Source organism: Nyctereutes procyonoides, unplaced genomic scaffold (genome assembly GCF_905146905.1).
Source record: "Nyctereutes procyonoides isolate TBG_1078 unplaced genomic scaffold, NYPRO_anot_genome, whole genome shotgun sequence".
Classification (NCBI taxonomy): Eukaryota; Metazoa; Chordata; class Mammalia; order Carnivora; family Canidae; genus Nyctereutes; species Nyctereutes procyonoides.
Window position 1 is genome coordinate 44,244,461 of NW_026575142.1, and position 26,814 is coordinate 44,271,274.

General features: G+C 40.4%; 2 protein-coding genes across 2 annotated transcripts in view; one reads left to right on the forward strand and one right to left on the reverse strand.

Annotated features, from left to right (window-relative positions):
• The window catches only part of USP13 (ubiquitin specific peptidase 13), a 114,457-nt gene extending 103,039 nt beyond the window's left edge, over nucleotides 1-11,418 (forward strand). Inside the window, exons 20-21 of the mRNA XM_055308155.1 lie at nucleotides 7,086-7,170; nucleotides 9,294-11,418. Of these exons, the coding sequence (XP_055164130.1) occupies nucleotides 7,086-7,170; nucleotides 9,294-9,387 (179 nt within the window). The 3' untranslated portion in view covers nucleotides 9,388-11,418. The remainder of the gene's footprint in view (nucleotides 1-7,085; nucleotides 7,171-9,293) is intronic.
• Nucleotides 11,419-19,512: 8,094 nt separating this feature from the next.
• PEX5L (peroxisomal biogenesis factor 5 like) overlaps nucleotides 19,513-26,814 on the reverse strand; it is a 233,306-nt gene continuing 226,004 nt past the window's right edge. Inside the window, exon 14 of the mRNA XM_055308156.1 lies at nucleotides 19,513-26,338. Within this exon, the coding sequence (XP_055164131.1) occupies nucleotides 26,134-26,338 (205 nt within the window). The 3' untranslated portion in view covers nucleotides 19,513-26,133. The remainder of the gene's footprint in view (nucleotides 26,339-26,814) is intronic.

Consider the following 26,814-nt stretch of genomic DNA (forward strand, 5'->3'; position numbering starts at 1 on the left):
ACTCCTACAGTTAAGTGTTCATATGAGGAGATGAGGGCCCAACAAGTGAGGAGACTGGGTGGTGGGAGAAGCAGCTGGAAATTCAGGTCTGTCTGATTTTGAAGCCTGTTCATGTCCTCCTTCATTTCTAAATTGGAAAGGAGGCGGGCGTCTATTTTTCAGAAGGCTCTATTTATTATCATGTTCTGCACATTTTAGGGCTATCACCTAACTTTCTGTTGAGTTTTTAGAAACTATAAAAAGTGGAAAATCAGGCCTTCAGTTTGACCTATCTGGGCTTCTGCTGTTTGCAAAATTATTTCTGTTTCTATGTGGCACTTAATGAGCGTTTAATTTTTCTTTCTTTCTTTCTCTTTCTTTCCTTCTCTCTCTCTTTTTAAACTCACTGATTGCCAATGCAATTAAAATGTGATTAGGCTGTGATTACTCAAAATCTTCTGTGGCTCCTTCAGCCGCATCACCGTAATGGCTTAGACAGCTTCTATGGCAGCTGAGATTTTCCAGCAAGGGGAGCAGAGAGACATTTCATTTACATAATGGTGAGGCTCCTAAAGTGCCAGGCTCCCTGAGGAATGCAGTGGGAATAGTATCCACAGAGCAGGAGGTGCAGCCACACAGGACAGCGAAGCACCAATGGTCTACTTGAAAGCACAACACACTTAATGCAGCTGGGCTCCAGTGCTCATTCCACTTCAGCATCTGTTTGTAATTCCTGTGGTGTTACTGGAAGTTAAGAGGAAGCCACTCTGAAATACATTAATTTATACTAAAGTATGAATGACTGAGAACGATGAAGCTTGTAGGGAATTGTTTAGTATTTGGGGTTTTAGGCAGTGTCATAAAGAGAAGTCAGGGGGGCTTGGTAATTTTGAACTGTGTAGGGTTGAGGAGGTCATTTGTAGATCCTTGAAGACTCTGTTCTTGTCAGTTGCCTTAAGCTGTTGCTGATTTACCCCAATGCTCCTATTGCTCTTTTTGGGAATTCTTAAGTTTTCTAACAGCTCCAAATCCAAATCTACCCAGTTCTCCCCCCGCCCCCCACCACCCATGGTCTTTTCTCAGAGCAGGGACAAGGGAAATCAGATTGTTCGGTAGAAATTGTTTGCAGGTAAAAGGTGTTCGTGAATCAAATATCAGTAAAATTGGGAATGACATTTTTCCTCTGTCGTTCAGAGTGGGGGTAGAGCTGAGTAATGGAACAAATTATTGAATTAGGAAGATTCAGTTGGAAAACTCAGTTTGGGCTTCTCACCAGAAGGCTGTGGTGGTCCCGGAGGTGGCTTTGTGGTCATTTCAAGGAGTCTTTTGGTGTTTATGTATTCTGTGCACTCACTGCAGACCGACTAAATAATGTGTCCAACCCTTACGAGATATTGCTGCTTTGCAAATATAGATGCTACAAGGGTTTATAAAATGTAAATGAATTGAACTGCACTTCTGAATCTAGAGTTGCTTTAGGTCATTATGTGTTGTTGAACTCTAATTTTCAAAAAGATAAGATCATGATTCTCAGGGTACATTTAAATGGAGCACAGATCACAGATTTTCTTTGATTGGCTAATTCACGAGGGAACCAGTTGTTATTACCTTCAAAGCATCTGAGAAGCTAGGATATTTAAAGGTAACTTGATTGCTGAATTAAATATAAAATCAGTGTCTCAGGATCATAAGGTTATATGTTCCACTGGACAGAAATTTTTTGTATCTTTACCCAATAAAAACCTACAAGTTAATTAGTAACTTGATTAAGTCTGGGACCTTTAATCAATAGTCAGCCTTGAGATGAACTTTCATCTCTCTAGACCAGGGGCCAGCAAACCTTTTCTCTAAAGGGCCAGATTGTAAATGTTTCAGGCTTTGTGGGCCATAGTCATGTCATCTCATATTTTTGTACCTCTCCTCCTCCCCTTTCTCCTGGGTGGTACAAAAGTAGGCTACGGGCTGGATTTGGCTTATGAGTCATTGCAGTATGCCAGCCTCTACCTGAGACAGTCCTTGGGTGGCCATTTCTCCATAGGACATGAAAGGGCAGGCTGCCTGCCTCTTCTGTTTTCCAAGTGTCACATTCGTTTTCTGACAATGCTTTCTCAAAGAATAAAATCAGAGCACAATCACTGTTTTGTGGGGTAAGGGTGCTGGTGGTAAAATTTTGACATTAAAAGATTCTTCATATTAGAAAGGTTGGAAACATTTTCTTATGTTCAAAAAAAGACCAGTTTTGTTGGGAGTGGGAAGTGAGGGGCAAAGGGGCTAGTTTCAGACATTATTTAATTCTGGCTTTCTAGAGGGATGGACATGGTGGTTTAGGCAATGTTAAGCTTTTCTACGTGTTATAAAAGTTTCTCTATTGCAAGTCAGCATTTTAGAAATGATTTTGGAGGGGGGGGCCTTGGTGGTGCATTTGGTTAAGTATTCAACTCTAGGTTTTGGCTCAGGTCATGATAGCGAGGTTGTGCAATCACACCCTGCGTCAGGCTCCTTTCTGTCCTTTTCCCTTTGCCCTTCCCCTCATGCTCTCTCTCTCTCTCTCTCTCTCTTAAAGTAAATCAATAAAATCTTTGAAAAAATAATTTCTCTCCCTTTCCCTCTGCCCCTTCCTTCACATGTTCTCCCTCTCTCAAAGTAAGTAAATAAAATCTTTGAAAAAAATGATTTCTCTCCCTTTCCCTTTGCCCCTCCCCTCACACGCTCTCTCTTTCTCAAAGTAAATAAAGATCTTTGAAAAAAATGATTTGCCTTGCCTCAAACTGCCTATTCTATCCACATGAAGAGGGGTCTGCATATTTTGAGGGAATGTGCACACTGATGTTTCTGGAGAAGAATCAGCAGTAGCTTCCCTATTGGATTTATTCACTTTCACTTTCTCTTTGGAAGCAAATATTAACTGAGATTTATTACCTGTTGAATTTTTGCAAATGTGTTGAGAGAGATGCTCTCTTTTGCTGTTGGTTCCAGCAAGAGGTCTTGAATAATGCATGGGGTGGTTGCTTGATATTGATAAACATAGTTAATTTTAATTATAGAACTAAGATTTATACCAACTTTTTTCTTTAATTCATTTTTATGATTTTTGAGTATACATTGAATTTTTTCTAACCAAAGAGATGAGAAATGCTTTTGGAGGGCTTAATGACATGTTTGTGTATGTGGAATGTATGGATCTGTCCTTTTCTCTATTTGTTTTGTCCACCCGTTGGCTGTGTTGGTATCCAAGCAGTGTTCCATTGTATGACCTGGGCTTAAAGTGGACAATGTTCATTAAATAGTCTGTTTGATTATTTAAGTCATTGTTTTGGGGAACAGTTCCATGGGAGAGGGGAAGCTTTGGTTTGGGTATCATATCCTCTATTTCATGAAAACTCTAAGAAAGCAGCTTCATTTGGGGAGACCAATACTCTACCTCAAACTGAAAAGTTGGGCTTTGATACAGAAGTATTCCAAAAGATTTTTAAAACCCAACCAAGGTCAAGAAACATGAAAAGGTCTCCACTCTCTTCCTTGTTTACTGGGAAGGGCAGATTCTTAATGTTGAGGGGCAACAGGGAGGGTAGACCAGGGTAGGATTCCTGGGTCACTATTTCAGAAACTAAGTGTCAGGCAAAATGGTTGTGTCATTCATAATTGACAATAGGTGGTTTATAGAATATATACAGTATAAGATGATAGGAAAACAAGTGAAGAAATGGAGTGAACAGAGTTATTCTCTAATTCACACATTTATTTATATACTTAACAAATACTTAGGAAGTGCCTGTTGCATGATAAGCCACCATTCTCTGTGCTAGGAATATTTCAGTAATATAACAGACCAATTTCCTGTCCTTATGGAGATATATTTTAGTCTGAGATAAAAGGAGATAGACAATAAATGCACAAGTAAGTAAGGACATGGCAGGAGTTACTTCATGCTATTTGGACAATAATAAAGCAAGGTTGGGGAGGAGGTTAGGAGTGAGGGTGGGAGTGGAAGGGAGAGTTGCTATTTTATAAAGTGGTTCAGGGATAATATTTCATCCATGACTTCAGTGAAGTGAGGCTTAAGTCATGTGACACCCGAAGAAGAGTTTCAGAGAGGGAACACTAAATGTAGAGGCTTGAAGGCCAGAGCCTGCTGGGTGTGTTTGAGGAGCAGCCAGAAGGCAGGAGTAGCTGGGGTGGAATGGGGGGAGTTGCTGGGGTAGGATTAGGGGAACATGGGAATAGCTGGGGTGGAGTGAAGGGGAGAGGGAGTAGTTGGGTGAAGAGGGGGGGGGAGTAGCTGGGTAAAGTGAGAGAGGGGGGAGTAGCTGGGGTGGAGTGAGGGAGAGCAGGAGTAGATGGGGTGAAATGAGGGGGAATGTGGGAGGAGTTGGGCTTCAGAGGCCTTTGTGAGAGGAAGAGTTTACTCTGAGATGCAAGATAATACTGGGAGGGTTTTGAACAGTAATAACCACAATCTGACTTCCATATAAAGGCCACTGTGAAAGCCATACTGAGAATAGTAGAGGGCAAGAAAGCAAGCAGGAAGCCCAGATAGGGGGCTGTTGTAGAATTTCAGACAAGTGATGATGGTAACTAGGATCAGGCATTACTAGCGGAGCCGGTAATAAGTGGTTTGATTCTGGATCTATTTTGAAGGAAATGTTGACATGATTTGCAGATAGATTGGATGTGTGTAAAGAGCATGAGCAAACTTGAAACTGATGTAACATTATGTGTCAACTATACTCAAAAAAATTTATGAGAAAGATAAAAAGAAAGATGTATGTGAGAGAGAAGTCAAGATTTTGTCCTGAATGGAAGAATGGAATTACTGTTAACCAAGATAGATAAGGTTGGGGAAAGAATGTTAAACAAACTGGAAAAGAAAAGGAACTTCCTTAACCTGATGAGGAGCATCTACGAAAAGCCCACAGCTCATATCATGTGGAATGGTGAAAGACTGAATGCTTTTTCCCAAAGATCAGGAACAAGACAGGGATGTCCACTCTTGCCATTACTTTTTTTTTTGAGAGAGATAGGTGGGCAGCCCAGGTGGCTCAGCATTAGCGCCGCCTTCAGGCCAGGGTGTGATCCTGGAGACCCGGTATCGAGTCCTGGGTCAGGCTTCCTGCATGGAGCCTGCTTCTCCCTCTGCCTGTGTCTCTGCCTCTCTCTCTCTGTGTCTCTCATGAGTAAATAAATAACATCTTAAAAAAAAAGGAGGGGGGGCAGAGGGGGAGGGGCAGAGGGAGAGAGAGAATCTCAAGGAGACTCCCTGCAGAGCATGGAGCCCCATGAGGACCTCTATCCCAGGACCCTGAGATCATGACCTGAGCCAAAATCAAGAGTTGGATGCTTAGATGACTCAGCCATCCAGGTCCCCCCACTCTTGTCGTTTGTATTTAGCATTATAATGGGACATCCTAGCCAAGGCAATTAGGCAAGAAAAAGAAATAAAAAACATCCAGGTTATCAAGGAGGAAGTAGAACTTGTCTCTTTGCAGATGATATAATTTTGTATATAGAAAATCCTAAGGAATCCACTAGAAACTAGAACTAATAAATAGGTTTAGAAAGATGGTAAGAAACAAGATCAGTATACAAAACAAAACTCAGTTGTGTTCATGTGCATTAGCAATAAACATTCAGGAAATTAAGAAAATAATTCAGCTTAACACCATGAGACTGGATGAGATCATCCAAAGAGAGAAAAAAGGTCAGGATGGAGAAAAGAACGTCTGTGGTCTGAGCTCCAGGTCACCAGTGTGTCAAGGTGAGGGAGATGAGGAGGAGCCAATGAGACAGCCAGACAACTGAGAGATGGTTATGTGCTGGGGGCACATATTCGAGGAAGGAGGAGGTGATCAGTAGTGTGTGATATGGCGAAGGGGCAGTAGAGTGGGGACTCGTGGCCAAGTAAGTGGAGGAGTCTGGGTGAAGAGCTAGGGAGAGAAGGAAAGAAAGGGAGAGTTGAGGGAAAAGGCTCTGTCCAGAAACAGTTACTTTGGAAAATAGAATAAAAATAGAGCACTAGAAAAATGAATATGCAACCCCATTTTTTCCTTGTTAGGTTCCACAGACATATTATTATGACAGTTTGTAAACACTCAATTTCTGTATCTCTTTCACGTGGGCTGTGACGGTTTGCAGAGTGGACTGGTACTCGTCCATGGAACTCAGTCTGTGTTGTAGGTCTAAGCCTGGCCGGGGAACATGAGCTGGAATTCATTCAGGATGGGTAGGTACGGAATACTCTGCTAGATGGCAGGAGGTACTTGTTAGAGCATCAACATTGGTCTTACACTCCAAGGCTCTGTATTTCTATGTTCAGAAAGAACAAAGTCTGAATTTTGGTTCCACAGAGTTTATTGTGAACAAGTCAGAAACCACAAGAAGCCTATTCAGAAGCATTATCCCTTTCTATAAAAGACAACAGTGATCTGTGGTCTTCCTCATAATCCTGACATTTGTATGGTATTTTAGTCTGAGTTGCTCATTTAAGCTTTATACAACCCTGTGAAGTGGGTGGATTTTTCATCTTGTGAAGGAACAGGCTCCGAGAGAGGCAATGGCTTCTCCTCCCTCATGCTGCTTAGAAGCGATAGGGCCAGGACTGCCCTTTAGACCCGTGAATTCACCACCAGACTCAACTGTGCAATTTTTAATCCCCTTCCAGATATGAATTTCATGTCAGCTGTACTTTGATAGTTTATGCCCTGCATTACTATGAATTTGCAGGTTGAAGTTGGTGTCACCATGGGTAGGTGTGTGGTTGTGTGTGTTCTCAGCCTAGCAAGGAAAATAGACTTTGTCTTTCAATGTAAACAGTTGCTGAGTTGTACTGTTGTTGCCTTTAAACTCTGATAAGGGGATGCCTGAGTTGCTCAGGGGTTGAGCATCAGCCTTCGGCTCAGGGCATGATCCCCGGGTCCTGGGATTGAGTCCCACATCGGGCTCCCTGTAGAGAGCCTGCTTCTCCCTCTGCCTGTGTCTCTGCCTCTTTCTCTGTGTCTCTCACGAATAAATAAATAAAATCTTTGAAAAAAAAAAACAACCTTCTGATCAGAAGGCTTGTTGGTTTCTAGAAATGCTGCCTTATAACAGAGTTGTTTCCTCTTTCATAGTGTATGAATTATTTGCGTTCATCAGTCACATGGGAACATCTACAATGAGTGGCCATTACGTTTGTCATATTAAAAAGGAAGGAAGGTGAGTCTTTTTTAGAAGATCAATGATACCTGTGTTTTATTGAGCACCTACTGTATGCCGGGCTCTCTGCGAGGTGTTGCACATATTATCTCAACTGGTTCTCACAGTGGTTTTGTAGGGATATACTCCTAAAGCTATTTTACATATCAAGCCACTGATGAAGAGAAGCCGACTAGCATGTGCTTATTAGCCTGGACATAGCTGGGTCAGAGCTGGTATTGAAAGCCACTTTCAACCATCGTACCAAAACGGCTTCCCAAAATAAAGCTACATCCTGCAGCAGAGTGTGTATGTTTGGGACCTCCATAGGATTGCCAGTTTTAACCAACAAAACAAGGAAACCAGGTGCCCTGTTAAATTTGAATTTCACATAAACAATAACTTTTTAGTATAAACCTACCTTAAATATTATGTGCGATGTATTTATACTAAAAAATGATTTGTTACTTCCCTGCTATGTAAGTTTGATTGGGTAGCCTGTATTTTATCTGACATTCCTAAACATCCTGTGTTTTGCCTTATTATGGCCTTGCTGTAGGCTTCTGAGCTTTGTAAATAGAATGGCTAGGTGTGTGTTGAGCCGGGAATGAGACATTGATGGGATGTAAGGCTGCCGCTCTCTTCCAGACCTTCTCCTTGGGCTGGATCCCCACAGAGCCCACTGGTTTTTTTTCTGTGAGCTCCCCTCTGAGCAGCCTGAGGCTGTCTCTTGCTTGAGGCAGTGCTCGGCAGTGCTCCAGAGGATGCTGAAGAAACCTAGAACCTTGCCCTTGGTGGGACATTGACCTCTCACACCATGCCACACACTGCAGGAGACACCAGGTCCCACCAGGGGCTCGGTTGTGCTCCTTTTTGAAAGGTCTTTTAGTGTTGTCTTCTTTTTTTTTTTTTTTTTTTTTTTTTTTTTATTAATTTTTATTGGTGTTCAATTTACCAACATACAGAATAACACCCAGTGCTCATCCCGTCAAGTGTCCCCCTCAGTGCCCGTCACCCATTCACCCCCACCCCCCGCCCTCCTCCCCCTCTACCACCCCTAGTTCGTTTCCCAGAGTTGGAAGTCTTTATGTTCTGTCTCCCTTTCTGATATTTCTCACACACTTCTTCTCCCTTCCCTTATATTCCCTTTCACTATTATTCATATTCCCCAAATGAATGAGAACATACACTGTCCTTCTCCGGTTACTGTGGCCAAGTTCAAAAAGGGTGTTGCCTGAGTTCTCCTCTGGGATTTTGATGGAATCTTGTCTCACATTTAGATCTTTCATCTATTTTGAGTTTATCTTTGTGTATGGTGCAAGAGAGTGGTCCAGTTTCATTCTTCTTAATTTGATGAATGAAATAGTTGAGCACAGGCACTTGATTTATAGTGAATTCTTATTACCAAGCATGATGTTCTTTTCAAAATACTTGTCTTAAGAATAGCTTCATTATAACTTCAAAGACAATACAGTTTATGGTAGGGAATTTGTAAAATATAGCAACATAACAAAGAATATGTCATTTGGAAGCCTAAAGATAATCTGTTTATATTTTGATACATTTCTCTTTTATTATTTTCATTGGAAGAAGGCATAAGTCTGTATACACATACGTGATCCATATAAATGGACGTATGTATTTATAACTTTTCTAAAAGCTGAAAGTATGCACACAGCACATAAAATTTTGTAACCTTTTCCCCACTTCATACTATATTGTGATTATTTTCTCACTTTGCCGAATCTTCTTTGAAGACATTCTAATAGTTGTGTAATAGTTCTCTGCATGGCTCTTCACTTCTTATTTTTACCTAGTTTTTTATACCTCAGGCTGAAATAAACACCTATCGTACATGATTCTTTGACTGAGTTTTTGAGGCTATCTATGGATTTCTACACAAGGGATTTTGAGATCAAAGGGATTAAAATATTTGGAGACTCCTTTCATAACTGCCTTTTGATTGACCTCGAGAAAAAAAAAAGCCGTTGCAATTTCTCACCAGCATTCTCTCTTTTCATACAGTAGGCTTGAGTTTGGTTATCTTACAACATCTTGATTAAATATGGTACAGTAAGTTGTTTTCTGCAAAGTTTCCTGGGACTGGCTGAAATCCATTGAATTTTTCCATCTTTTGTTTTCAGGTGGGTGATCTACAATGACCATAGAGTGTGTGCCTCAGAAAGGCCCCCCAAGGACCTGGGCTACATGTACTTTTACCACAGGGTGCCACGCTGAGCCTCAGATGTGCCAGTCGGCGAGAGGAAGCCACACGCCTTTTTAATTTGCCAAAAAAAAAAAAAAAAAAAAAAAAAGCAGAAGTTGGGACAGCCAGACATGAAGGAATACATGGGGTATTTATAGTTTATTTAAAGAACATCATTTGACGCCTTCTGAAATAGAACTGGGAAGAAATTTCTATTAGTGATGATACACTACTGTAGATAGTTTTTCTTTTTATAAATGTTCAAGGAGAGGATGATTAAAAAAATATTTATATTGCTGGTGGGGGATCTGCCACTGTCACACCAAAAATGAGAATGTGCCACCAGCCCTCTATTATGCTTTGAGGGGCCAGTGGTGTGGCCTTACCCCACACCCAATAAACCAACAGCCCAGTTTTGTTTCATATCGAAAATCAGTAATGGGATGGGCTTTGTGACATAATTTTTTCATTACACACAATTTCTGACCTATCCATGTATAGAAGATTAGAGCATCTGCAATGAAAGGTATTTTTAATTTAATCATATTGAAATTCATAATGTGATTGTGTGAATGTGTGAGGGTGAGACCATTATCGTCAACCAGGAAATCTGCAACGGGCTGGTTTTTAAAGGTTAAAGCAGTTGGTATTAAACATAGCTGGGAAAAGCAAGTAACTATTTTAAAGAAACTATAACTCAGGAACAGTTTTAAAAATTGGTTCCCCACTTAGATTTTCAGGCATGAAAAGGGCTGAGTCGTCCCCATAAGTGCTATCAAGAATTCACCCGGGTTTATGACATTTTGCGGTGTCATGCCAGATATCCAAGGCAGCACAATATTGTTCTTGGCCAAACAAAGGTAGACGAATTCTGTTTCTCAGCAGCCCTTCCTGCCAAGGCATAGTGTGTATTTTTAGTTCAAATAGCTAATTTTACCATAACATACAACTCCCTGGAGTCACACTAAGTGCCCCAAATTTGTCTCTAAGTTTCTTGTCCCTGCAGTCTTTGCCTGACTCCATTTCTACATTTTCCTGGGGCTGAAGTCTCCTCTCTGGCCTTTCTTGGCTAATCACATCCTGACTTGCCTTCGCTGCTTATTTGCTGTGACGAGCGGTGTGATCTTGGGCACCCGAAGGGCTTCGGGTGCAAAGAAACTTTTTATGACGTTATGAAAGAACCATCATTTCCATTTTGGTATTTCTGTCTTTTTGCAACCTGGGATCAGATCAGAGTTTCGAACGAGATGAAACAGTGCAACAAGAGTGGTTTATAATCTTCATGCAGCTCTGTACTGAATGCCAAGGTCTCTGGCGTTTCTATTTCAGATTGTCCAGTCAAATGAAGAAGAATCTATTGCAATTTGCTTAACATGCATTTGATTGGTAGGAAGGATCTTTCTAGAAACTGTAGGAAAATAAAGTAGAACCAGCTGGGTAAAATACCACATGGACGGTGGATTACAACATGGTGAGCTGTGAATAGTCAGGATTCTGGTTATGGTCAGGGCTTCTCTCGTGGGAGTTCAGCTACACCGTGTGTGTGAGGGACACCGAGCCCCGAGACCCAGCGCCCAGAGACTTGGGTGCTGTCCTTCGCTGGCCAGGTCCCTCATCCTCCCTGTGCCTCACTTTCCTTATCTGCACAATGACACCTACTCTCTCCTGCCAGCTGTGCTTTGAGGATATGGTGAGATTTCATACAATGACCCTTGAAAAGAGTAGCAGGTGGGGTGCCATGTGGGTCCTAGTAGAGTGTGCTCCCTCTTCTCGTCTGATGTTTTTCTTCAGTTTGGGAACAAATGCAGTTGGTATGGGGGGAGCTCATGATGCAGTAATTCCCTCTCGACTTGGTTGTGCCCACCAGTGTCATCTTTTATTGGTGATTCCAATATCCTCAAGCAGCCCCACACCATCACATGCACCCTGACTCCTGTAGAAATCCCCACGCTAAGCAGCCTTACAAAATCCAGTCTCCTTAGGGCTGAGTGTCATGGAATCATGACTCCAAATGCACATCAAAAATGACTTGTTTTCCACGCTATTACAAAGCAAAGGCCTTCTTCCAGGGTGGGGGTGGGGGTGGGGGGTTACTGGGGCTTTGGATGGAAATGTGGACAAAGATAGCATGTGTATTTTGAACAAAATAAAAATTTTGTAATAAAACTTTGCAAAACAGTGTAAAATCAGTGTAAGATTATAGGCTATACAGTACTTACTTTCGTTAAGTAGAAAAATAAACCTAGCCCTTTCGATGCCTAAACATATTGTAAGAAAGTACACTATGGCTGCCTTTTTTTCCTGCCTCACAAAACAAAGGGCTATTTCTACAAGGCAAAGTTTTATATATGTGCTACTCTTTATTTCAGATTGAGAGTTGGGGAAAAACTGGAGCAAATAATGGGTTTCTTTCTTGCTTAAAAGTGTATTTATATGTATACCTTAATATATACAAGGCAGGTTTCCCTGGAATAAAAGTCTGGAACATACTGCTTCATTTTACACACATATATTGACGAGATTACTTGTGACTGAAAACTGGAATCATGTGTGGATTTTGTCAACAAAATCAGCCTGTTAGGAGTCCTCTGTGTGAGGCGTGGTGGTATAATTGTGAAATTCTCATTGTGTGTGGGTGTACGTGTGAAAGAGTGCACTTTTTTTTCCTGTAAATATCTTTTGATATCCATTTGTGTAAAATCCCAATGAAATGTCTTTGGAAAATGTATCAAAGTTTTTATTTTGTCAATGGATCTAAATGCCCATATTACTAATCAGAAATCCAGTTTGGTTCAGATTGGGAATTTTTTTTAAGGTAAAAACATGCAAGGAGGACTGTGGGAAGAATCATATTTTAATGCCATTTTACATCAATGTTGCTTCAATATTTGAATTGACTTGGCTGTTTTCTTTCAACTATAAGAGAATGTGCCTGCCATTCCCCATGCTCTCTTTGGGCTACAAGAAGCCTACCACAAGTAGCTTGAGCCTGTGACTCCCAACATCATTTATTCCCATGACCTGAATTGGCTGGAGCCTCACTCACAGTGCCGACAGAGTGCATCACAGAGTGCATCCCGGTTTGTGGTCTGACTCCACCCCCAGGCCACGGGCCCTTAACCTCTCTGGGCCTTTTTCCTTACAATGAGCGTGTTAGGCTGGATAAGCTCAGAAGTCCCTTCCTGCCCTGACATTTGATTCTATTTTATTTTCCTGTGTTTACTACTGGGGCCAGACATAGGGGATGTGAGGGATCCCAGAGAGGTTAGTTGTAATGTGTTGGTTTGTTGCAGCTCATACACCCCAGTTTATAAGCTGCATCATTTTTAGTGTCCCCACCTCAACCTCTCTGCCTACTTTCTTTGGTAATTATACTACTCCCTTCTCTCCCCCTCCATTCTTGAAACTCTCTACTTCTCAGGCAATGGAGATACCTTGTTTCCATCTTCAAAAATGAAAAATCTATCTGAAACACCTCCTGAGATGAAAAACCTCAGAACCACTTTCCACTAAATCTGTAACATGTACAGAGTATTTTCATACTCTAATTCAGTTAATTCGTAGTCTAAATCAGTGCTGAGAAAGTTGTCTATCATAGAAAGGATGTCTTTTCCTCTTGTAGGCATCACTTGCTAAATCACATCATCTACATAGTCTTGGGGAGGTAGCAGGTGACTAGCAGAATGAGGGAATAGGATTGAATGAAGTGTGATTCCACCATTTACCTAGGTCAGAAATCCTAGGTTACAGAACAAGATTCTCTATTCTTAAGTTGGTGTATAAGGTCACCTACCTGGTGCTATGACGATTCCCTTCTCTGTAAATCATCTTGAAAGAGTTTGTATTAAAATTCTCTAGCTTTGTGCTATTTAGTGCAGCTGTCAATAGCCACATGTGGCTAGTGACCTCTTGAAATTTGGCTTGTCCAAATCGAGATTGTGCTGTTCACATAAAATACACACCAGCTTTTGAAGACTTGGTACCAAAAGGGAATGTAAAATATTTCATCAATATTTTATTTTATAGTGATTACCATGCTGAAATGACAATGTTTTAGATGAATAAGGTATTATTAAAATTTCACTTACTCCTTTTTATCTTTTTTTTAATATGTCCACCAAAAAATTATTTTTATTTTTATTTATTTATTTTTCCACCAAAAAATTTAACAGTAGACCTGTGGCTTGCATTGAATTCATATTGGACAGCGCTGCTCTAGATTCTAGACGCTTGGCATAGGCAGTGAGGTGCCACATTTGGAAGGTCATTCTCCCAAGCATCCAGGTAGACAGAAGCAGCACACATACTTTCACTGGAGTCAGGAGCACTATGAGGCACAGAATGCCCAGAAGGCAGAAGATTTTTCTTTGTAAAAACCAATATGTATAAGACTCCGAGTAAAAAAACAAAAGCAAACGAGCCCCAAACCTTGTTCCTTCGGCTTTGCTTAGAAGCTGCTAACTTTGCACTTATTTTTCAAGCATCTTCCACGTGCCAAGGATGTTGGCTACATGAGGGTGCTGGGCATATTTGCTTCCCTTTAGGCAACATTCTCTTGTGGTCTCCCCTCCCCAGGTATTGTTTGGTTTGTTTGGAGCTGGGTGTGTTGACATACGGTGTAGATCTTGCCGCTCCTCCCGGCCTTGGCAGAGCCTGTCGCCTGCGCCCACCTACCCAGCAGGTTTTGATGTTGGCTCCTGAAAGAGTTTGTATTTATTTTATTTTGCACTAGTCACAGTTGTTGTTAAAATATCTCAACTGTTTTGGGAGAGATTGCCTGTGGTGGAAAGAGAGATGGATGATTTATTTATTGCTTCGGTTGTTTTAAAATTAAAAGCTATTCTCACAACCTGAGGTCCCTTTATGGCTCTTTTTTCTTTTGCAAAATGCCAAGTAAATTGATTCTGCCCTTTGCAGGTTCTCATCCATCAATGGAACAGGTAACTGGAGACAGTGACTAATTTTATTTATTTTTAGGATTTCTTTGTGGGCACTCAGGCTGCCTTGTTCCCATCGATGGTGGAATGTCAGCAATGGTGCAAGAGTTTACTTCTGTGGAGGAGGAAGGGGCTGCAGCAGGGAAGAGTCTGATGTCTTGTAGACTTCTCTACTGGATGTTGGGTCTAATAGTGGAGTCAGTTTGGACCCTTCTGTGGTTCCGCGGCTCCCAACTTGCTGGTATCTTCCCTAATGCAGGTGCAAGCATACTCAATGAGCTGGTTGCACCAAGGGATCTCAGTATGCCTGTGGCAGCATGTTTGTAGGGTGTATGAGTTTCCTATTACTGCTGTAACAAGTGACCATAAATGTAGTGGCTCAAAAGAACTCATTTATTAGGTGAGAAGTCTGAAAATGGGTCTTACAGAGTTAAAGTCTAGGTGTCAGCAAGGAATCCATTCCTTGCCTTTTCCAGCTTCTAGAAGCTATTCTCATTCTTTGACCTGTGGCCTCCTAACCTGTGCTTCTAAGGGCATTACTTAGTGTCTGCTTCCATTGTCTTGACTCTCTGACTGGCTCTCCTGCTCCCTCTTATAAGAACCCTTATGATTACATTGGGCCCTTCCAGAAAGTCCAGAATCATCTTCCCATTTCAGAATAATCTTTAGTCACATCTGTGATGTTCCTTTTTGTCGTGTAAGGCTACATATTCATAGGTTCAGGGATTAGGGTGTGGACATCCTGGAGGAGGCATTATTTTGTCTACCACTTAGGGTGTGCTTATTACTACTTAAAACATTTCTATTTGATACTTAAAAATTTTAAAAGAACCTATATATTTTTAAAAATACAAGTAAAATAACCAGCATCAGCATTGTGCCATGATGTTTTGGTAAGAAGAGGAGAAGGAAATGATTGGGCTGGGAGATTTTTTATGACTCAAGAATTATAAAGTTCTTACATTCACTTGCCCCCATTGTGCCCCTCTCCCATTGTGCCCCCTGGGAGAGTTTACCAGTGTGTGTATGCACTGTTTGAACCTAAGGTCCTGCTTTTCTAATGTGGTCAGTGACAAACCATTTGTAGTGGAAAAATTTAATAGGAGACAATGACTTACTCTTATCCTCATGCAACCAATTATTTAAAAATTTACCAGGAAAAGTCTTTCGGTGAGATGGGGGTGGGAGGCAGAATGATAACATGGCAAGAGTAGAGACATAGAGACTTGACTTTCCAGCCCAGACTAGCTATGTGACTTTGGTAAGCACTTAATATACTGAAACATAGTCTTGGCATCTGTGCAGTGGGCATGATAACACATGAGATGAGTTATGTAAAACATCTGACAGTCTGGTAGCACAGGATATTTTTACTACGTTATTTTACAGCATTATTTTAACCCACAGCATTTTGACCTTTGGAGGTTTTGACCCTTTGTTTCAATCTAGAAAATTCTTTTTTGTTAATCAATTATAACAACATCGATAACTTTTTTTCCCAAAGCATTTCTAGAGATAATTTCACTAAGCCAACTTATTTTATTAGTTTATGTAGCATGGTTCACCATTCAATAGGTACAAAACTTCTATGTGCTGGGCATTGTTTTTCTTAGAATGTATCAGTAGACACAACTCATTGCTTTTGTTGAGTTTATTTTCTAGCAGGGAGAGCCAGACATAAACAAGAAATAAATAGCTTATATAATATGTTAAAAGATATTACGTGGTATGGAAAAAAGGGACAGCAGAAGAGGGGTGGGAGGTGCGGATTATGGTACTAAATGGGGTACTTTTTGACGGCATCATTTGGAGGTAAGATTTGAACCAAGACTTGAAGGAGGTGGAGGAGTCATCTAAATGGATATTTGGCGGAAAGATATGCTTGGCGGAGGGGTTCACTGGGGCAGAAGCTCCAAGCTGGGGGAGCATATCCATTATGTCAGAGAAGCAGCAAGGGGATCAGTGTGGTTTGAAAGAAGGGATCGAAGGGGAGAGTAGTGGGAGAGGAATTTGGGGAGGGGCTAGTTAGCCTGAGCCAGAAGGCCATTGGAAGGGCTTGATTCTAGAGTGCTATCAGGAGTCATTATAGGGTCTTGAGCAGAGTGATGATCTGAACTGACCAAAGTTCTACAAAGATTGTACTTTGCCTAGATGAGATGATAGGAGGGCAAGAATAGGAGCTACTGTGGTAAGCAAGGTAGGCTAGGTTGATGGCTCACATGGACAAGGTGGTAGCAGTGGAGGCAGCAAGGATGGTCAGATTCTGGATACATGTGAAAGTGAAGCTAATAGGATTTCCTGATGGGCAGGATGTGGCATGTGAGGGAGTGGGAGTAGCTAAGGAAGACCCCAGAGTTTTTTGTCTGAGTAACTGAAGAATGTAGTTGCAATCAACAAAGATAGGGAAGGCTTGGTGGGATTGGGGATTGGTGATGGGAAAAGGTGATCACAAACTCATGTGATGTGTTGAGTTTAAAATGCCTATTAGACCTCCATGGTTGATATTGCGTGGGAAGCTGTATATACAGCTCTGGATTTTGAGAGAGAAGTCTGGACTGAAGATATAAAATTGGGAGTTGTTAGTAGCTAAATGGCATTTAAACCAGGGCCTGAGTGCAATCACCAATGGAGGGGGACAGGAAATAGAATTGGTCCAGGGACTGAGTCTTTCAATGGAAGAAGTCAAGGACAAGACGAACCAGCAAAGGAGACTGAGAGGAGTGAACACCAAGGTGAGGAAAGCAAAGAGAATAGTGCTTGAAAGTGGATGCCAAGTGAAGAAAGTGTGGTAAAGAGGCAAGTTATTAACTGTCAGACAACTGTGATAGGTTAAGTCAGATGAGTTGACCGCAAGATTGATCAGCTTGGAGTCCACGGGTGATCTCCATGGGGACAGTTTGGGAGGACAGGAATAGCAGATGAATGCAAACAAATCTTTGGGGAAATTTTGCCACAAAGCGAAGCGAAGAAGTGGTGGTGGCTGACGGAAAGTGGGATGGGATCAAGAGAGGTGCGTTTGTTTTTTTTAAAGATTTTATTTATTTATTTGAGAGAGAGAGAGAGCACAATTGAGAGAGAGGGAGAAGCGGACTCCTGCTGAGCTGGGAGCCACACATGGGGCTCGATCCCAGGACCCTGGGATTATGACCTGAGCTGAAGGACGACGCATCACCGACGGAGCCACCCAGACACCCCAAGAGAGGTTTTTAAATATGAGAAATAACATGTCAAATAGGAGGCACAAGACTGAGGATGTAGGACAGAAAGGAAGGATCACTGTCTGCTGCCCTTGAGCAGGAAGAGGTGATGGGATCTGGTGCCCAGTGGGAGCTGACGTTAGACAGGGGCTGGGGAGCCTATCTGTGGGGCCAGGAGGCAGGGAGAGACGTGGCTATGAGGAGGTGGAGTGCTGAGGGTCTGGCTTTTCTCCTATCTGCTCAAATTTGCTCAGGGAAGTAAGTGAGATCCTCAGCTTGGAGGGAGCATGGGGTTGGGGAGATTGGAGGTTTGAGGAGAGAGGAGACAGGGTGAAATAGTTATCTAGTTGAACTCTCTCTAGGCTTTTACATTTTCCTTTCTATTTTAATGACATTAGTTTAATTGGGATCAATTATGTAGATTTTATGAGGACAGTCTGAGTCATCAGCTTTTGGTCCTCATCAGAAACTTTTGCTATTGCAGATTCCTATTGTCAGCCGTTATTTCCACCGGGCCCCCCTTTACCAGGTCAAATTTTGCAAATCTGAATTTTGTCAAGATTTTGTCCTTTTGTCATTTTTTAAATCAATAGCAAATTTTGCTATGAGCACTCTTAGCCATTGTCCTGGTAATTTCTTTCAAGCCTACTTTTTCCTGGGGTAGTTTTTGCAGTTTTTAGTAGTAGATGTGATCTTTAGTCAGTTTTTAATCTGTAAGACATTTATTTATTTATTTATTTATTTATTTGGCACAGTTTTTGCTATCATGTTTATCATTTGCCATTTGCAGTGACATTAATATGGACTGGATACATTATTAGTACGGGAAGAGCAGAGGACCTGAGTGTTGCTTAGGGCTAAGGTGGCATAGTAGAAACAATGGCCTAGGAATCTGGCACATGGTAGGTTTCGGTAGATGTTAGCTTCCTTTCTTTTTCCCTCTCAGAAAACTTGGGCTGGAAGGCTGTACTGCTTGGTCGCCACCTTCTAAGCCCAAACGGGGCCTACTGAGAATCAAATGGTTTAGTTCTATAGAGCAAAATACTAAAATTAACCATCAGTTCTCAAAGTGCTGATTTCATTAAGATGATTACCAGGCAGCGTTATTTATTATGAGGTAAAAGTAAGGGGAAAAAAATGTATCAGTCCAAAAAAAAAATGCATCAGTCCTTGTGAACCCTAAAGAACTGGATAGGTAAGGCGTTACTATAAGGAGCCTTTGTAAAGAAAGGTAAAGAACACTTCAAACCTTGGGCTGCTTTTATATATACACATGGAATGAAGCAGCTATTTGAGGAAATTAATAGAACTCATTTAAAAAGGGGTAAGAGACATACAAAAGTTTGAGTTATGCAGTGGGTGGAGAGAGGAGCCACAATTCACCACTGAGTAGAACACTGGTGAGATGAGAAAGAAAGAGGTACAGCTTGATTTTACAGAGGAGAAAATGAACTTCCAGCAAGGTTCAGTGCTGGCTTACACCAAGAGGGAGAAGGCGTGCCCATTGTCCCTGTGTAGCTGTGTTTGTCCAAGCCTGTTGTTTCCTGCATCACCCATCTAACTGCCCACGACCTTCATTCGTAAACATTTTGGAAACAGAAACTTCTGTCTCAGTGGCATCCCTCCTCTGCCTGTGGGCAAATCCACCCTTCATGTGCTCTAGGAAGGCCACCAACAATCTCCTGCTTTGCCAGGGCATCTCCTTAAGATCTTCCTTGCTCACGGCCTGTGCCACCCTGGACTCCTTTCTCCTTGAAGACACACGAAGCTCATTCCTACCTTGGCGTCTTGTGCTAAGCTGTTAGCTCTGCTAAGAATGCTTGTTCCCAACTCCACTTGATTGGTTTCTTTTTGTTCAGAGCTCAACCCAAATGTTACCTTAAAGAAACCATCTTTTCTTGACCATCTATAGATAAAGGAGCCACCATCTCTCTCATAATACTTTATTTGCCTTGTTCTTTTAGCACTTTTTGGCACATGACATTCTTATTTGTTAAAACATTTGTTAATCCCTCACAGAAATCTAAGCTCTTCAAGGGCAAGTCCAATTTGATTAACTCACCACTGTCCTGCATTAGAACAGTACCTGCACCTAGTAGAACCTCAAATATTTGGCTGATTAAAAAAGAAAAAAAAAAAGAAAAAAACCCCAGATCCTAAAACTGGAATATATTTTGATACTTTTATTCCAAAAAAAATCACAAAATCCAATTTCAGGTTAAATAATATTTTACTCTTAAAAAATTAACAAAGGAGGTTTTAAAGTTTTGTTTTATATCTAAAAAATGCATTCTTAATTTCCAGATAACTCATGCAAAATCATATGTGGTGATATCCAACAAAAGACTTGTTTTTTGCTTTTTTTTTTTTTACCAGTAGTACAAATTGGATTATATTTGACTTGAAGCAGATCCGATCCCCAAGTCCCATTTTGAAAGATTTCTCAAAAGACCTTGAAGCCACAGACAAAGTTTATTTGAAAACATAGTTTAAAATTGCACAAATATAAATACAATTTAGTAATGTGAAAAAGGGAAGGCATGCTTCCAATAATAGTATAAAAATACTACCTTAATCTTGGTACTTTGCAAATATAAGCCAAAGGAATAAATTAAACACATTAATATGATAAGAAGTTATTTTTATAGTAGGAGTTTTATTTCAAAGAGCAATGCAGGGAAATACTAAGATGAAGTATTAATATCCAACAGAGTTGTGCTATGATACATAATATTTTACTAAGTACACAGTTACATTATCACATAGGATGCCCATAACTTTTATACCCCCACCCCATTGCCATTAATTTGCTATATATAGGTCACTTAATTTGGGTTGGTTTTAATTTAAAAACTCAATGTAAACATTTAAGGTTAAATTTTTTGTTATCTATTTCAGCTTAAAAATGAAATCCCAAGATTTTAAACATTATTGAGCATAAAGAAGCAACACAGAAGAATTTATCTCAATATCTTTAGATTAGACTAGATATGTAATATTCATAGATATACAAAATATATAGAAATGTCTTTTCTAAATAGTAAATGCTTGTTATAGTTTGTAAAAAGTCTATTAAATTAATCAGGTTTTTTTCTTTTCAACCAATGTAAACAAACCTGGGCAATGAAAGTTGAAGAGGGTTTGAGTGAGGTGATGTGGGAGAAATTGAAAGGATGTCGGTAAAAATTTAGGTTTGCTTTATTTCCGTTAGCTACTGGCAACATATTTAATCATGAACATTTCTTAAATTGCACAATTCTTTTATGGTATCTATGCAAAATTTTTATGTCTCTCAGTGAAAATGCCAAACTACCCAGTTGAGTGTGTTTGTAATCTCTTATCTTTTTTTTTTTTCCTGGTCATACAATTTGCCCTCTCCAAGAAATTGAAAGAAAATAAAAAAGACACACATTTTATTGTTGAGCAACAAACTTTTTGCTGTTCTTTTTTTCATCTTAGTGTTTTTTGAGTGCAGGTTTCTAAAAGTGTCCCAATGAGCCTGGCAAGGGTTTTGCTACCACACTCTGCTCATTCCCATTGTAAGTTGTTTTTTTCCTGTAGAGAAGGTCCTGAGAAAACAGTTCTGGGATTGGGGCCCTTGTCTCTAGAGTGCATTATTTTGGTATTTCTGCAGAGGTTGCTGGTAGCGGAAACCTTATTCAAAGCAAAATACTACATGAGAGTTTATTAAATCTCACACTTTAATTTTCTGGGTTTTCTCCTCTTAACTGCTTAATGACTCCACACGAGAGTCTTTGCTGTGTGTTTGAAGATTTCTGTCTTTGAGCTTATATGTATGTGTTTGGGGGTATATGAGATGGTGACAAAGCTGTTACTAACAGAAGACACCCTCCTCCCACTTCATCTTACTGAGTTTTGCTCCATCCGATTCTGGTCTTCTTGCCATATATTGTCATGAAGCAAGGGTTACAGAAGAAAGCAGTGAGAGGACTTCCAAGTTGCTTCTGAGTGACCATGTAATCACCTCATCACCCCTGAATTTCCATGTTTTTAGACAGATCAACCAAGTCCAGTTTCTTAAGGGAGGTGGGCCCAAGTAGCTTACTTATATCATACCATGTGGAGGACGATGGTGTGACACCCCACACACTCATGATGTAACATTTGTGGAAATTAAGTCCGCTTGTCCTTTGCCTTATGATGGTTTTCATGTGCCTGGCATTACCCCAACCTCCCTACCTTATTTAGAATGTCAGTATTTCTAACTTATTCTTGAATTTTAGAAAATGTTTGAAATGCACTATTCAGAATTAGAACCCAAAACTGTGCAGACGCAATCAACACAAGTTTGTTTAGTAGCGTTCAGACATATAGACTTTGAGTTTTGGATCTGTTGTGCCTCAACTGGTTTTTATAAATCGTTTAGATGTCTAAGTACCAGGATTTCTCGGTAGATCCATTTGGCACTGGCTGCAACACTGCATAAGCCAGACGTGGGAATATCTGTAAAGTTAAGTGTGATAGCATGAAAACAATCTCGAGGGTTAAGATATTGAAAGCAAATAGTACAACTTTAACATAAAGTTCATGAAAATGTTTCCTTGCTCAGAAACAAGGAAAAAACAAGCTAACCTATGAGACTTAATCATGCACTGGGTAAATTTACATTCAGTAAAGTTTATCTTGCATGCTTTGGTTAATATTTGAGTAGGCAGATTTGCAAGTACTAATGCATGCATTATTTTGTACCTGAGGTTATATGTTTTATTTTTTAAAAATTGCCTTTTTACAAACCTTATGCCAGAGTTCATCTATGAACACTCTTTAAAAAAATATATATATATACGTCTACTTCTTAGTTCAAAACAGTTTAATTTCAACCAGTTCTATAAATACTGAGATGACAGGGAAACTGTGCAGCAAAACCTGGAGAGGGAAGGTATGTGAAATTATTTTACAACGTTGAAATCATGTGTGCATGTTCAGTAATTTCTAAAATATGAGGCCTCAAAGAGATGGCACACAGATCAAGCCTTCAGAATACCCTGATTCTAAAATGCTTTTAGAATCATTTCAAGGTATAAAACAATAGCAACAATTAACTGAAAGTGCAGGCCCATCCTGTGGAACTAATTCAAGGGCAGATGAGGAAGGGGCACAAAATGACTATCTTTGATTTTTCTCTGTTCCCAAAGGGCTCATGGATAAAGTTTATGGGACAAAGTTTAGGAGCTCCTGTTATATGTGGGACTAGCTATCGTTGGGTTCAAGTCTCGCTTGTATAGCAAGAATATTCTAGAAAGATACACCTAGTTTGGGCATCTTGACATGGACCCAAGATTCAATGTAATAGTTTTCTCTAAAGTAAAGAAGAAGAGTGGCATAAAACTCTGAAGGTGAGTGTGTCCTGAACATTCCAGCCCAGTTAAGTAACCCTAGTGTGCCATTCTAGTTGAAATGCAGATTGGCTGAGAAAGCACAGCTCTTAGTTTTCTGGTAAAGTTTCCTGGTGGACAAGATCTGCCTTCCTTGCAGGGAGTCATGGGGAATGATCTTAAGAGAACGCAAAGGGAATGATGACTCCGTATGATTGGCCCAGTAAGGGGGTGCTTTACTCCTTCTTCTTTTCTTTGGCCCTCCACCTCCTTCCCACTGTTAAGGTACAGCAGAAAGAATAAATAGCCCAGGAGACATAGCTATAACTTATTCTGAAATTCAGCAAAGATCCCGGGCTTTCTCTGCATTTTCATCCAATCTGCTAGTAAAATCAGTTCTTGAAAGATACATCTGAGCAACTGGATGGTCATTCTAGTAAAACAGTAGCATCCTCTAAGAGAGTTTAGGCTTGCTTACTTACTCAGTAATCCCACCCCCCCCAAAAAAAAGAAAGAAAGAAAGAAAGAAAGAAAGAAAGAAAAAACTCCAAGCCTTCCCAGGGTGCCTCAGAAAGGAACCAAGGACACCCTGTTCTTTGAAATGGAAAAAGTAATTTAAATGACAATTTTATACCACTGGGGTTAGAACACCAAAAAACAGTTCTGCCTTAAAAGAATGTGTATATACTTTAAAAATGTATATAATAAAGACTGTTCTGTAATCTTACTAAGTTTTGGTGGTGCTCTGATTTCTATAAACTTTCCCTTGTTTTTTAGTAACTGTTTTTACTTAATTTTATTTAAAAATATTGTTGAAAAACATCGTGGACAATAATTCTGCACTTCCTGATAGGCAACCGACTATGAAAATCTTGGTCCTAATGGACACTGGACATACTGGGGAAAGCCCTACTGAATGTTCTGGAAATTATCAAATTATGATGGGATTGGAAAATTGTCTACTCTCCTCTGAAAGTATTGTATTCTGACAGCAAAATAAAACTGGGGCTGCAAAACTTGTCACTACTTAGCAACAATCGAATTAAATCAACGTTTCCTGCATTTACCCTGCTGTCAGGCTTTAGACTGTTAACTCATGCCAGCAAAGCTAAGAAAACAGCTTGTTATTGCAAATTCAGTTAGTGTTGAAAGTCTAGAACAGCATCATAAACAGAAACCTGTGAGGTTTGCTTTGAATCCTGTGTTCAGAGGCTCCTACTGGACTATGATGGATGCAGATCAGCTGGCCAGCCAGTAAATGCACAGAAGTTGGGAGGAGGAACATGCAGAGAATGGAAGCTATTGGGGCAGGCAGCTGCCATTAACTTGAAGCCTGGCCCCAAGAGTCCTTCCTAGATTGAATTCTAGGATTCTGAAATTCTAAAGAGTAGTTTTGAAACTATTATTGAGCTTTATTTGCTTCTAAGACTGGAAGGAAGTAAGCAAAGCCTGGGTTGTCACTACTGCCCAACAGTGAATGCCTTAATGCCTCTGCCTCCTGTGGTCCAGTTGGGGGCCCCACCTTTGCCCAAGTGAGCTGTGACAATGAAGCTGAAAGCCTGGCACACCATTGGGCCCTCGACTCTTTGTCCTTATAAACCTTATAAACTCTGTCTTTGTAACATACATAAACCTCAAGGGCTGTGGTTTCGTGTTTCCTCGAGCCCCTTCCCACCCATGGGACTCCCAAGGTAACAGAGGAGAGGATTTCTACCACACATTTCTCCCTCAGGAGAAGCTAACTCCCCAGTCAATTAAACTGTCTTGACTCAAATGCTGTTTGCTTGGTAACTATAATCATAAGAGTAACCAGCTATGACTAACCGGAGAACGTGAAGAAAAAGTTGGGATCAGATTGCTCTGGGGAAGATTCTGGAGGAAGGAAAGAGAAAAGAGAAGAATGGGACGACTTACTAGGGCAAATTGCTAGAATTGGATATTGGTGATATTATATTTTGGTTAGTATTTTGCAAACAATTTTTCTAATTCCTTAAAAAAGGATGTCATTCCAATTAATCCCCAAGAGGCACGACACATCCTGAAGAAGTGAGCAGAATGCAATCAATTAAACACCACTACCAACAGAAAATTCCTGATACTTGATAAATATTCAAAATGAGAGCCAAATGGGCATGCATCTTTCATATTAAACCTCTAACATTCAGTGAGTTTCAGCTAGAAAATATTGATCTTCTATCACTTAGAATGCAAAAGAGTGAGCAGATTATTATGGAACTAAGAAAACAATTTTTAGGAAAAAATGTCTTTATCACTCTACGAAATACTATTTAAAATATTAATGGTTTAAAAGGAATATTGGTGTGCAGGGCAGTTAGAAAGCAAGTAAAATATAACACTTAAGCAAGTTAATGTTAAATCTATAGAAATCACGTTATCATCAAAATTCTTCCCTGCAGAGAATGCATGACGGTACGGTACGTTTTCTCTTGCTTGAGTTTATACAGTCCCAGAAAGCATGTGAGCAAGATCTGTGTTTGACATATTTACTACACTCTATGTCATACCTGCTTTGAGAAAAACTCCTTCAAAACTTTACACTATGAAAAACTATTTTCATGAATTTTTATTTGGTCCACGGATCTAACAAGGCTGAGTTCTCAAATCTTTCACCCCTAAGTTAAAAATTGGAGCAACAAAACAAAACTCCAGCAAGGCATAAATAAGATATTAAAGTGCATATATACAGTCCCAGAAAAGTTTTGATTGGGAACAGCAAAAATTTCTAGTGCAAAAAACTGCTTTTGCCAGCAAAGCTCCCTCTCTGGAATCGAAGGGCTACAGTAAAAGTTAAAATTGGAACAGGTTTAAGCAATGCCTCTTTAGTCAGGAGTTAATGTATGTGCATGCACCTTGGCCCAGACTATGTCATAAAAGGGGAATTGCAGGGATAGTTCAGAAACAGTCAAATTCCCTGATCAGAGGCAGTGCTTTCTCCAGGTGTCCCATGGGCAAGTTCCTTAGATGTGTATCAGCTGCAAGTGGGGACAAGACCCCCAGAGGACATGTTTTGAATATGCTTGCAGCTCACAGTTACTTTATCTTGGTTTGTCTTTGTGTCTCTCAGGTCTTCTTTCGAGCCCAACCTTGACTCTATATACAACATTTTGTGCTTTTGAATCTGAACGGAGCCTGGGCATTGTCCATAGGAATTCCCTTGTGTTCTATCACCATGGCCTTTTGGACATCTGGTTTATCCTTTTTGGAATTCGTAATAAAATAGTTTTGCCTTTCTCAGTACAATTACATAGACAAGGATTTATATTTTTAATTTTTTTTTTCCTTTTCCTTCAAGGATCCAAGTTGAAGGCTCGTAGGAGGACATCCAGGTCACCGAGATTAGCCGCCTGGAAGAGTTCCGGTTGGTCCATCAGAGAAAGTGCGATTCTGAGGGCAGCCCAGATATTCCCAGAGATTGCAGGATGAGGGACTTGCTGTTGATTCCTGCTCTTTCTTTGCAAACTGAGGGCAGTGAGAAAATTGCTGACCGCTTCTCTAAGAGGGTAGAAAAACAGACATTTAAAATGCAACAAATTTCAGAGTTAGCAACTTAAAACAAAAATGGATTAACTTATCTTAGTCCCAAACCCTAAATCACCTCTCTGTGGTGTTTTAGAGAATTAGAACGTTGTTCATCAGGTTATTCTCTCCTTATTCTTTTTTTTTATTTTTTTTTAATTTTTATTTATTTATGATAGTCACAGAGAGAGAGAGGCACAGAGACATAGGCAGAGGGAGAAGCAGGCTCCATGCACTGGGAGCCCGACGTGGGATTCGATCCTGGGTCTCCAGGATCGCGCCCTAGGCCAAAGGCAGGCGCCAAACCGCTGCGCCACCCAGGGATCCCTTCTCTCCTTATTCTTTTGTGAAAAATCATTGTTCAGTATAGTGAAACCAGAGAGAAAAAGGAAAGCAAATTTTATTTTAGGACACTCATGTGGGACAGAAAGAGTAATAGTGAGGCCATTGCT